This window comes from Sapajus apella, unplaced genomic scaffold (assembly GCF_009761245.1).
Source record: "Sapajus apella isolate SASKATOON/1434 unplaced genomic scaffold, GSC_monkey_1.0 scaffold12, whole genome shotgun sequence".
Taxonomy (NCBI): Eukaryota; Metazoa; Chordata; class Mammalia; order Primates; family Cebidae; genus Sapajus; species Sapajus apella.
The window spans coordinates 34674312-34686781 of record NW_022436952.1 but is presented as its reverse complement, the minus strand read 5'-3'; the positions used below and the strand labels follow the sequence as shown (position 1 = coordinate 34686781).

Here is a 12470-nt window from a genome sequence, read left to right as displayed (position 1 = left end):
ATGTATTATATTAAAGAATTCCTGCAATGAATAAATGTGTTTAATGTTTTCAAACCAGAATTCCCTAGAGTCCTTTTGGGCCCCGGGTCCTTTTTGTTCATATAACATGTTATATCCCAAACTCTTGAGGTTCCATAGTGCTCATTTTGGGACATACTCTCTAGGACCACGTGCAACTAACCCCCTTACTTTAAAATGGCATATTACCAGGGTTCTCCCCATGAAGATGCATAACCAAGGTGAGCACCATGGTGTGGGGCATTGTCAGCCTGGAGGAAGGGACATTTTTGATAATTTTCATAGAGCCACTGTCTACTCACTAAGCATGAACCCATAGAGCTGGGTCTACTCAAAGAGAATGCCTTTTGTGAACTTACTCCCTGGCGCCCTCTGTGTCGATGGTGGTCAATACCATCACCACCTCCCCAAGAGGTCCTTCCTGTTAGTGAGAATTATCCCCAGAAGAGTGGTTCCCTCACTGCTTCCTAACACTGCTGAGAGGTGAAGCCATCCACAAGGCAAGGCAAAAGTGTTCCAGAGGCTCTTCTTTGAGCAGAATGGGTGCTCCAGATGTTGAGATGCTGCAAAGCCCTGTCTCAGGTGTGGGATATTTGGAATAGCCTCTGCTCCTGGAGTTCTTTTTGACTGTCTTCCCACCTGCTGGTGGGCACGATCACCCTCTTATTGCTTACAGTTTGCAGAGAACTCTCATTTGAGCCCTTCAGCCATCCTGTAAAGCCAATGGGCTTTATTTGTCTCTATTTTACAGATGAGGAAACAGGCTCATTCACTTGGCCTTAGTCACACAGTTAGGAAAGGAAGTCCTGGGCTGTGGTCTTGGGTCTGCATGACCTTGTCATGCCATCTTCTCTGTCTTCCTACACTGCCTCCATCATCAAAGTGCCTGGGCACTTCAAACTGCCACAGGCACATTTCAATTCCTTTCCTCTCCATCATCACCCAAATACCTCCTGGACTCCTAGGCCTGGCCTCCTTCCTCTGGGGTTGAGAGGTGGGAATGTTAAGGAAGTGAGATGGCATCTGTGGGGCCATATGGTTCGGCAGGTCAGGAAGGCTTCCTCCTAATGGCTGTGTCCATTATCCTCAGGATCAATGACCAAGCAGCCATGTGTCTGCGCCTCCTCAGGTAGCTTCACAGATAAGCATCTCTCACCTACCAGAGCCCACCTCTTGTCCTTTAACAGATGTCTTGACTTCTCTCCCACTCACATGGGACTCACCTCCCACTGGGCCAGGAAATAAGCAGCTTTGAGGTGACCAGCATCTCCAAGAGGTACGAAGAAAGGTACGATGGAAGGAGCTCTGATGCATGAATTCAAGGGCCCGCCTAGGGGGTCTGGGGGAAGTGACCAAACCTCAGCCTCCTTTTCTGGAAAATGAGGACAAGGAGTTCTGCCTGACACACAAGGTCATGGTGAGGGGCAAGCCAGGAATATGGAATATTATGACCCCAGGAATATAGGAGGTGGCTGCAAAAGCCAAAATCCACGAAGTCAACAGTTATCAGAAGCTGTTTTCCAATATACTGACTGCTCTCCAATATGGTGGCCACTAGCCCTCTGTGGCTCTCTAACTTAAATGAATAAAAATGAAATGATATTAAAAATTCAATTCCTCTGCAAAGGCTTAAGAATGATACAATGCACTTTGGGGATGTGGAGAAAAGGGTGGGTGTGCGATGAGGGATAAAAGATGACACATTGGGTACAGCGTTCACTGCTCGGGTGAAGGGTGCCACAAAATCTCGGCAATCACCACTAAAGAGCTTGCCCGTGTAAGCAAACAGCACCTGTTCCTCAAAAACCCATTGAAATAAGAAAATTCAACTCCTCACTCTCCTAGCCACCTTACAAATACTCAATTGCCACAAGGGGCTAGTGGTTAATGTATTGGACGGGGCAGACAGACATTTTCATTAGCCCAGAAAGGTCTATAGGATGGCACCGATCGGATTTTTCTCTAACCTGTTTCTTCTGCCCCATCCATCGCCCTGCCCCTGCTTCAAACCCATTCTTCACACAGCCTGCTTCCCCAGCTTCCCAGCCTCAAAGGAAATTGTCTCACTGAGTGTACTGGTCCATCTCCCAGGGATAACTCAAACTCTCGGCAGGAATGAGACTGGAGTTCTCTTGCAGAACCTGTGTGCACATGTGGTGTCCCCAGTGAGATTATATGATCCTGAAAGTGTGGTCTTTGTCTCCTATCTCCTGCACTGCTGATGATGACCTGCTCAGTGTTAGCATGTGACAAGTCCTTAATCAAGATTATGAATTTTTTTCCCGAATTGGTATAGCTCATCGTCCAGTCAGGTTGACTGAGGGTCCAAAAGCTTGGGTCAGAACAGTCTTGGTTCAGCTATGAACTCACTGCACGATTTCAAAGACATCACTGCTCCAAGCCAGGCCTCAGGGGAAGGGAAGGTTGGCCTGGAATAGATGATCTCAGAGGTTCTTTCCTTCTCACTGTCTGTGTCTTTGGGAGGCAGAATACAGACTTCTTGGGTAGCCTTGTAGCCTGTAGCCAGTGCTCAGACCAAGACCATATCCCACAGAGAACTGCACTTTGTGAGGATGCCTGTGATGGGGGCCTGGCACCGAAAGTGCGTGTGTGCGTGTGCATGTGTGCATGCGTGCGTGTGTGTACATGTGCTTTTGCTCCTGAATCAAGATAACAGGCTGGGAAACCTACTATTACCATGAAAGGACATAACTAACTTCTGTTTAGGCTTTGAGTGTGGGGTCTCCATGACTCATTTCATTTCCTTACTTCTCTCTTCTTCCACACATGGTTAGATGATCAAATATGTTCTGGTGTTTGCAAGAAAGGCCTCTCTTTGGGGACCAAGACTATGCCCTGGACCCAGGGTTGTCTATAGGCCTCCACAGTCTCAGGCCTGGGCTGGCCTCAGGATGCCCTGGAAATGTAGGCCCTGTCCACCAGCCCTCAGAGATGCCAGAAATCAGCAAGGGCACAAACCTTCATCCCTCTTCATCTGGAGAGGCATTGAATACACAGGCTCAACAAAGCATCTCCTCAGCGAGTGGCTAATGGGGCTTGGGGTGCCCTGGCACCTGAGGTGAGCTGCCAGATGGCACTGGGGCAGTGACATGTGTGTGGCCAGTTTATCTTTCAGTTGGAGGAGGAGAGGACTGGCTGTGATGGGAGTTAAATGGCTACACTCTTCCCTGTATCAGGGTGTTCCTGAGAGAGGGGCGGGGAGAGAGAGCCTGGAGTCTACAGTCAGTCATGCTGGGTTGGAAGCCCTCACTGCCTCTGCAGCCTGGTAAGCCTGGGTATGGTGAGTGCCAGACTCTGGAGTCCAAAGTCAATAGGCTCAAAGCACAGGGGTGGTAAGAGGTGGGGGCTGGGCTGCTTGGCCTCCACCCCTTCCCCAGCCCCAGCCTGAGGGCTCAGGACCTCCCTCCTGCTGGAGTTTTCTTTCCCCTCCTGCTCCCCTTCAGACTGCTCCTCACGATCCCCTCTTGAGCCACCTCTGGAATCCTTCCTGTTATGCCCTGAACACAGTGTTAATCTTACTTTGTGTCTCCCTTCAATCCACGGTTCCCACTCTTGGACACCTCTTTACCTTCTCTTCCTGGCGAAATTCTAGAGGCTGCTGACACTCCTTGGCTTGTGGCTGCATCACTCCAGTCTTTGCCTCTGTCATCACACTGCCTTCTCCTCTGTCTGACCTTCCTGAGCCCCTCTTATAAAGACTTTTGTAATTACATTAGGCCCATCTGGATGACCCAAGACCATCTCAAGACCCTGCTCAGATGCCCTTGGTGCTTTCCCTGACCCTGTCTCCTATGATTGTGTCTACTCCTCTGGGCCGTGATCAAGGACTTGATCTTTTTCACCATAATATCCTTACTTGAGTGCAAAGCCTGAGGTAGCATACATGGTTAAGGAATAGTTTGCTGAAGAAATGAATGCATAAATGAATGCATGAAATAAGCTTTAGGGTCTATACACATGGGTGCCCCAGGGGCTCATACGGGCACAGTGTCAAGTCCCTGAGCCCATGTCCTTTGGTATTCCAACACTTTGCAGCCCCTCCAGCTTCCCCCAGTGGGCAGCAGGCTGCTTTCCCTTCAGATCTCCTAACTGAATCGGGATATTCAGCATGACTGAGAGGAAGAGGCTGTTCCATCCTTCCCTCCTCTCCTGAAATCAATCCACTCACCTGCCCAACCACACCTGCTACTTCAAACCTTCCCCCATGCCTTCCCTCCCCCTACCTACCTTCCCTCTCCAATATTCCCATCGCCTATCCCTCTCCCACAGAGTGAAATATGAGAAAACCAGGGCATCCCAGCCTAAGCCAGGGACATTTTTATGATTTACCAGCATGTCACCAGCCCCTTGCTGGAGAGCAGTCCCTCACCGGCTGGGCCAAGACAGCCCACCAGCCTTTCAGAGTCAGGCCTGCAACTTTCCACCATCACCCAGTGCCCGTCCCTGTGCCCAGCTCACCTGTCTCTCCCCAGATGGGCAGGTACTCATCCTGCTGAATGTCCAGCATGATCTCCAGCCCGTTGCCTGTCCCCCCCTTGACTGTGGTGAGCAGAGGTTTGCCATCCTCTCCTGAGTTAAACATGTAACACTTCCCATATTTTGTAAACACCTGAAGGAGAGAAGAGAGAGAGAGAGAAGCACATGGGTAACTTCAGATGGGGGTCCAGAGATTGGCGAGACCCCAGAAATCTGACAGCAGGTCAGAGTCCCCACAGCCCGTCACCATTACCCCTCTTGGGGACCAGTGATTTTTTTTTTTTACCCTGGCCATGCACCTGACTTTTACCAAGTGAAATTCTGGCATCAAAGAGCAAATCTGGATAACCTTTGGGGCTTGTTGCAGTAGGATTTGGTCTCTTCTTCCTCTGAGCACTACCCCTGGGAAGTCCTATTCACTTCCAGGCATTAAATATCATCTGTAAACTCCTGACCCTTCAATCCACACCTCCAATGCTGAGCTCCCTTCTGGCCTCCAGACACACTGGTCTCACTCATTGTCTTATAAGCATACCTTCGAGGTATGCTTCCAGCAAACCCTGGGCACTCAGCTTGTCCAGAGGGAACCGAACTTCCTCCTTAGCTTCATCATTCCACTGGACAATTCTCTCACACTTCTGTCCCAGGGAACAGCACCGCCATCTGCCAAGGGGCTCAAGCCAGGCACTCAGAGTTTCTGCCCACTCTTCTTATTCCTTACCCTGAGGACCAATCAGCCAGCAGAGCCTATCAGTAATCTCTCTATATCTGTCTGGAATTTAGCCTTTTGTCTTCTTTACTGCTGGAATTTAGGACCCAAGCGTTTTTGCCTGAATCACTCTGGTTTCCTGGCTGGACTTCAGGATTCCAGATGACCTTCTCCAGCCCATCCTCTAAGGTGACTGTGGGTCACTTTCAAATGCAAACTCTATCACATTAATCCTGTGCTGAAAATCCATCAGGGCCCCCAATGCTCTTTAGGCTAGACTTCAGACCTGCATGCCCAGTCTTCTGCCATGCCCTCCACCTATTCCTCCTCCTTCCACTCTGCTGCTTCCTGCCCAAGTCCAGCAGCATCCACTGGAAGGTAGACTCCAGGGGCTCAGGGACTACGTCTACTTGCTCATGATGTATGTATGGCTAGCAGCTAGCATAGTGCCTGGTACATGGGGTGCTCCAGAAATATAGGTTGAATGAATGAATGAGTGAGTGGGTGAGTGGGTAGAGCCAGACCAAACAACTTGCAGCAGTCCCGGGTCATATGCTGCTGTTTCACACCAGTTGTGGCTTTCCACTTGCTGCGTCTGCCATCAGTAACTCCTCTTACTTCCCTCTCTGCCTGGACAACCTCTAGCTGGACTCTAAGACCAGATCAATGCATTTCCTTCTCCAGTAAGCCTTCCTGAGACTCTGGACCAAGTTGGATTACTCGCTTCCCTTGCTCCTTCATCATAGCACCCATCGCATGGCACTTACTGAATAGTTGGTCTTGCATCTCTCTTGAATTTGACTCTGCCTCTCATTTCTGAATCCAGGCACTTAGTACATTGCTGGCACACAACAGAGGCTCAGTCAACTTTTGCTTGATGAAAGTATGATTACAAAGAGGCAGTGTGATGGTGTAGAAAAGCCCAGGGAAAGGAATGCAGAGATCTTTGTCCAAGTTTTGACATGGCCACTTCTTAGTAGTGTGACTTTAAGTGAACGACATAAACCTTCCCAGCCTCAATGCCTCCATCTATAAAATGGGGGTTCCAGTCTTTGGCTTTTCCACCTCTCAAGGTTATTGAGAGGATCAAATGAGGTAATGCATGCAAAAGTGCTTTAAAACCTTAAAAGCTTTCTACAAATGCTGCGGGTTATGATGATTATATAACTGCTTTGGAACCTCGTGCTGAAGCCAAATTACATCTGGCAAAATTGGCTGGAAGAGAGCCAGGCTGACTGTATTGGATTCCTGCAGCCATAGAGATTTGGGTCTGGGCCCCTTTCCTGAGCACGCGCCACTGCACCGTCCCATCCTATAGCATGGAGGCCACAGGGAGGCTCTTTGGCTTCCCAGCTTTCAGTGCACAGGCAAGAAAATAGCAGAGGTGACTGTGGGATGCTGCCTTTCTTCTTATGTAAATCTTGATTGTTAGACAGAAGAAAGGAAGGGAGGCCTCTACCATGTGCCAGGAATTGTGCTAGATGCTTATCTATGTTATCTCATTTAACTCTTACAACTGTGACCATTGGCAGTTATTGCTTCACCTATGGTGCGGAGGAGGACACCAAGGCCCAGAGAGGCTAAGTGACTTGCCTAAGGTCCCACAGCTAGTAGCAGAAAAACTAAGATTCAAATTTACATTTGTCTGATTCTAACACATGTGCTCTTTCTGCTGTGCTGTCCTTGGAGGGACATGAGGGTTTTTGTCACTGGGACATTTCCTAGCCACATACTGCTCCTTTCTGCCTTGCTTTTTCCATCAATCTATCAATATTCATATGCATATGCTCCTACTATGTGCAAGAATTATGAGGATTGCAAAAAAGTACAAGCTCTACTGCTCGCCTTCAAGACCTATAGGAAGGGTTAACGAAACATCAGATTCTATGTTTTTCTCCACTGTACAAAACAGCTCTGAGTCCCTGGTCAGCGGCACTATTTCAGGACAGCCAAGCCCTACTCTTTCAGCTTCATGGCAGAGAAGAACAGCTGGAATTAATGCAAAGTCCAAAGAAAACATGATTTTTCAAAGAACGAGGTTTTATTATAACTACTACATATAACAATTGAACTTGGCAAATGAACTTATCCCTTGGAGACGTGTTCTTGGGGATCACTGTAATGAACAGATAAGAGCATTTCATAGTTAGCACATTCATTGTAAGGGGTTGCACACATCTGGAATGACTTCTGGGGTGCTCAAATAGAGCTTTTCTTTGTAGACATTCTAAATATCCTCTCTGTCTCTTCAAAATTGCTTCTAAGATTAATTTGCCTATCTGTATGAAGGCATTTGCAAGCAAAAGTAAATTTCAGCTTAGCATCAGATTATTGCAAATTCCAACTCCTTCACCTTTTGGTCCTTGAACTTCAGAATACTGGGCTGGGGTGAGAGAGTGGTGTGGGCTCCTGAAATCAGCTGTGAGCGTGGCCCTGTCCAAGCACGCCCGGTGCCACTGGTGAAGGTGTTGACCCTCCCCAAGCATCTGAAGATGATGACAAATTGTAAGAACTGAAAAGTGTCTTAGAGATCATATTGCTAATCCACCTTACTTTACATATTAGGAAACAGAGACCCGGCAGAGAAGAAATGACTTGCTAAAGGTTATACAGCAAGAAAGTGTCCAGATGGGACTCTTTCTTTCCCTTTATACCAGTCTCTCTCAATTTTTCCACTTACAAAAAGAGATGGAGGGTCTAGGGGGTTGCTAAGTTCCCCCCATCTCTGAACTTCAACTGATCATTGACAGAGTGCCTGCTCTGAGCAGATACAGTGGGAATGGAAGCCTCATGAATTGAAGGCTTTCCCTATAAAAGAGGGAGCAGACAAGTCCTTGTAGTGGGAGTGAGTAGAGACTTGTTCCCCATCCTTGACTGCCTCCTTGCCAGGGCTCGTACCCATCCTAGCCCAGGTAGCAGCTCCTACAGCTGACCTTGGTGTCAATGTGATTTTTCCTGCTCCTTCTCCTGGGGGCAGTATGCTGGGGCATGTTCGCAAATGTGCCAGGTGTGAGCTGACGGAGGTTAGAGCTTCATCAGGGATGGCGGTCACCAGAGTAGCAGGGGTGGGGAGCTGGAGGGTGACTGCAGCCAAATCAGAGAGGTGGCCAAGTAACAATCTCTGATGGCTAAACTTTTTATCAAGTCGAGACCACCAGGAGGAGGCCTAAAATCCTTGTGTGACTTCCTGTTGCATTTAGTATAAAGCCCCCAGTCCCCACTGGGGCCCTGTATGGTTGAGTCCCTGGCACAGTCTCTCCCTGCTCTCATGGGCTTGAAACATGCTGGCCTTTTCAGTTCCCAGGAAGTGCAGCAAGCTCTTCCCTGCCAGGCATTTCCACATGCCTAGAGCATTTTCTGCCTAGAATCTTCTGGCATGCTTTGCCTGGCCAACAACTCCTCCTGATGAGGCCTCAGCTTGAAAGCCACTTTCTCAGAGAGATGCCTGGCTCCCCTAGGCTCCCAGCCTTCATTCAAATCGGGACAAATCTTACAGCCTCATACCTCTTACATTTTTCCATTGTAGCGTCTATCAAAGTGTGTAACTGGATGGTTATTTACATGACTATTTGTTGGATGTGTTTCCTACCAGACTGTCAGCTTCGAGAGGGCAGGGACTGTGTCTGTTTGTTGAATGACTGAGTGAATGAATGAATGAATGAATGAGAGTTAAGGTGCTGCCGCCACGCATCTCCTTGTGCAGCTCTGGGAAGTGCCCTTCCGTGTTGGCTGGCCTCACCTGGTTCTGGCTGGAGCTCATGCTGACATTTTGCCCAGCTCCCCCTCCCTCCCGTTCTCTACTGGAGCCTTCTCACTTCCCACCTAATTGGACCTAAGCAATTTTGCTTGTGTGTCCCTGAAGGCATTAGAGGAAATAATCCTTTTAGGAACTAAGATGGCTGGGGACAGTTTACCTTCCTAGGTGCCGGCGGAGAGGCTCAGGGAAAGCAAAGCGTCTGTTCCCTGGCTGCATGCCTTTGCTGGCCTCCCAGCCTGGGCCGCTGAGACTGCCGCTCCTGCCTGGCTTTTTTCAGAGGATTATTTTCCTCTCTGCTTAACATCAAAGGCCAGAGAACTATTTACACACAACACAATTTTCTACAAACTTGGAACAAGACGCAGCTCTTTCCGCATTTTGGGGCATCATGACGTTTAAGGACACAGGCTTCAAATTTATGCCTGATCGTCCCCAGCCAGAAAATATAATTTATTGAAGTCCAGACTGTCAGGTTGAGCTTGCTGCTCCTTCAGACCTGCTATTTTGCCAGGCATTTCTCTGCTTTCCCGGTAAGTGCTGACAGGCCCATTGTGGATGGCAGGGCTGGATTTGCCGGTTGCTGAGCGTCTAGAATTGCACTTAGTTGGATTGGTCTGTAAGAATTAATTATGAATTAAGAAAGATGCATGTTTCAAGCCTGGGGATCTTCAGGAATGGAGTGGGGGACTCCTGAGAAAAAATAAGCCCTACGACTATCATTTTCATTGCTAATGCTTGCATGGTGTGTTATGTTTAGAGACTGGAGTATAGTGGCACGATCACGGTTTACTGCAATCTCAAACTCCTGGGCTCAAGCAATCCTCCCACCTCAGCCTCTTGAGTAGTTAGGATTACAAGTACACATCACCATGCTTGGGGAATTTTTAACATTTTCTTTGTGGAGATGAGGGTTTCACTATGTTTCCCAGGCTGGTCTCAAACTCCAGGGCTCAAGCAATCATCCCACCTTGGCTTCCTCAAACAGTGGGATTACAGGCATGAGCCACAGTGCTGGCCTCTCACTCTTCTTCTTCTTTTTTTTTTTGAGATGGAGGCTTACCCTGTCACCCAGGTTGAAGTGCAGTGGCGTGATCTCAGCTCACTGCAACCACTGCCTCCTGGGGTCAAGCGATTCTCTTGCCTCAGCCTCCTGAGTAGTAGTTGGGATTATGGGCATGTACCACCATGCCCGCCTAATTTTTGTATTTTTATTAGAGATGGGGTTTTACCATGTTGGCCTGGCGGGTCTTGAACTCCTAACCTCAGGGATCCATCTGCCTCAGCCTCCCAAAGTGCTAGGATTGGGAGCCACTGTGCCCGGCTGCCTCATTCTTGATTATGGTCCCAACCACCCTGATGCAGAGGCATTTTATATTCACATCCACGGTTGGAGAATCTGAGGCTGCTTCAGATCACAAGCCAAGGGGTAGCAGAGCTGAGACTCATGAGTGAGACCTTCCCATCAGAGAAGTTAAAAGGAAGGGACAGTAGGCTAAAGGCAGCTCATGGATAGCTAGTCAATCTATGGCCATTCTCAATTCCAGTGTTCTCTTTTGCAAATTGGGCAAGATAATCATGCCATGTGGTGGATTTGTTTGGAAGGTTACATAATAGACATCTCGACTTCCATACTAGAGGGAAGTACTCTGTGTCTACTTTTCAGCAGAAGAGAGATGAGTTATTTATGAAGACGGGGTCAGGGATGAATTGAAGAATAGGGGTTTGGGAGTTTCTGTGCTCTCTGCTTATGTCCACATAATACCAAGCTCATCTTAAAGCAGTTGGGGGGGGAAGAAAACAGCCACATGCCCCTGACTGTCTATTCCCTAATGATGTTAAGCCTGCCGCTGGAAGCCCAGGGCAGCCAATGAGATTACTGGGGCCAAGGAGTTCTGTAGAGAGGGAGATGCTTCCATGCGTACAACCCACTTTGAAAATCTACATATGAGTTCCAGCAACTGAATTGTAACTAGTTATTGGTACAGTGACAACACCAATCTGAAGTTGGCACGTTCTAAGTAAAAGAAACGTAGAGGTGTAGAATAAGGAGAGAGTCTCACTGGTTTTCCAGTAACTCTTGAAGTAGCTCTGAAATCACAGGCTGGCTTTGCTGCCCTCCCTGGAGTGCCCTCAGTCTAGTCACTTTATATCTGCTGCCGTTAATTTTTGCAACAGCCCTGTGAAGATGATATTATCACCCCCATTCTACAGACAAGAAAATGGAGGCCCAGAGAGGCTAAGCCAGGTCACAGAGCTGGAGAAGCCAGGGTGAAATCACTCTTGGCCTAATTCCAAAGTCTATACTCTTTGCCCCCATCCCTCGTAGCCACGGCTCATACCCTTGCCCCTCTCCCAGCCTGCTTTGTTCCTGGCAGACCAGGGAGGCTGGTGCTTTGCTGACATTAGGGCTCTCCCACCAGGTAGTGGGAAAGGCACATCTCAGAGTCACAGGAATCCAAGTAAAGTGCCAGACACCAAGAGTCTTCCCCTCTAAACTTCTCATTTTGCACTTGGGGAGTCTAAAGTTCAGAGAGGTGCAGTGACTTGTCACACAGCTAGCCTGGGGGCAGAGTAGAGATCTGACTTGGGTGTCATGTGTTGAACCTCTGCTCTTCCTCGAAGCCTTCTGTATGCACATTCCAGGGCTTGGAGATAATGGCTAGGATCCTTTTCCTGGAGCATTGCATCTAGGCATAAGAGTAAGATTGGCAGCTGCTGCCAAACCTCGATGCCAGCATCTGGGCTTGGTGTGATCTGTTGGGGCATTCCGCCTTACAGAGATCAGGAAATGCAAAGTGGAGCCCTTGGTGGGAGGGGTTAGGAATAGCTAATACCCGTGAAGACATGGTTTTCTGGTCCAATTAATAGTGCAAACAACATTTCTACACCATGTACCTACTTAAGAAGGTAAATTATGTATAAGTCCCCTTAAGGACTGTAGAAACATGCAGTTACTAGCACACAGCTGGTCCTGCAAGCATTAGACCTTCTAACCTATTCATTAATCCTGACCTCTAGGGCTTCTCCTGGGTGATGGGTTTCTCATCTCTTCTTGCTTATTATACTTGAAGGAAATGAAATTGCACTGCTCCAAAATGCCTTTAAAACTTAGCTTTTTTTCTTTTCCCCGAGTCAATTCCGCTTTCTTCTGAGTTACTGAAATTTCTTATTAGACTGTTTTCAAAATAATGTGCTTGTTAAAGCCAGCCATTTATTTATTTTTTGTTTTGTTTTTCTCTTTCAAACTCTTCAAATACATTTCACACAATTGGGAAGTGAAAAAGTCTGTCAAATGGGTTACTGGGCTTCTAGTAAACAAAATGAACATGCCTTTTGTTTTCTGAAGTTGCAATTAAGGTGCTTGTCAATTAAATGCAGCCAGAGGGACTTATTAGCAAGGAGGCTGCTGTAGATGGTTAGCTCTTTGAAGGTAAAGACTGGATCTTATTAAAAAATCTCCTTGCTCATTCACGTGTTCCTGAAACGGGA

The 12470-nt window shown here is 48.0% G+C and overlaps 1 protein-coding gene across 2 annotated transcripts in view; it reads right to left on the bottom strand.

Moving 5' to 3' along the window:
* ASIC2 (acid sensing ion channel subunit 2) overlaps positions 1-12470 on the bottom strand; it is a 1112453-nt gene that overhangs the window by 86312 nt on the left and 1013671 nt on the right. For both annotated transcript variants that reach the window (XM_032279315.1, XM_032279314.1), the window contains exon 2: positions 4498-4648. In XM_032279315.1, the coding sequence (XP_032135206.1) occupies positions 4498-4648 (151 nt within the window). The remainder of the gene's footprint in view (positions 1-4497; positions 4649-12470) is intronic.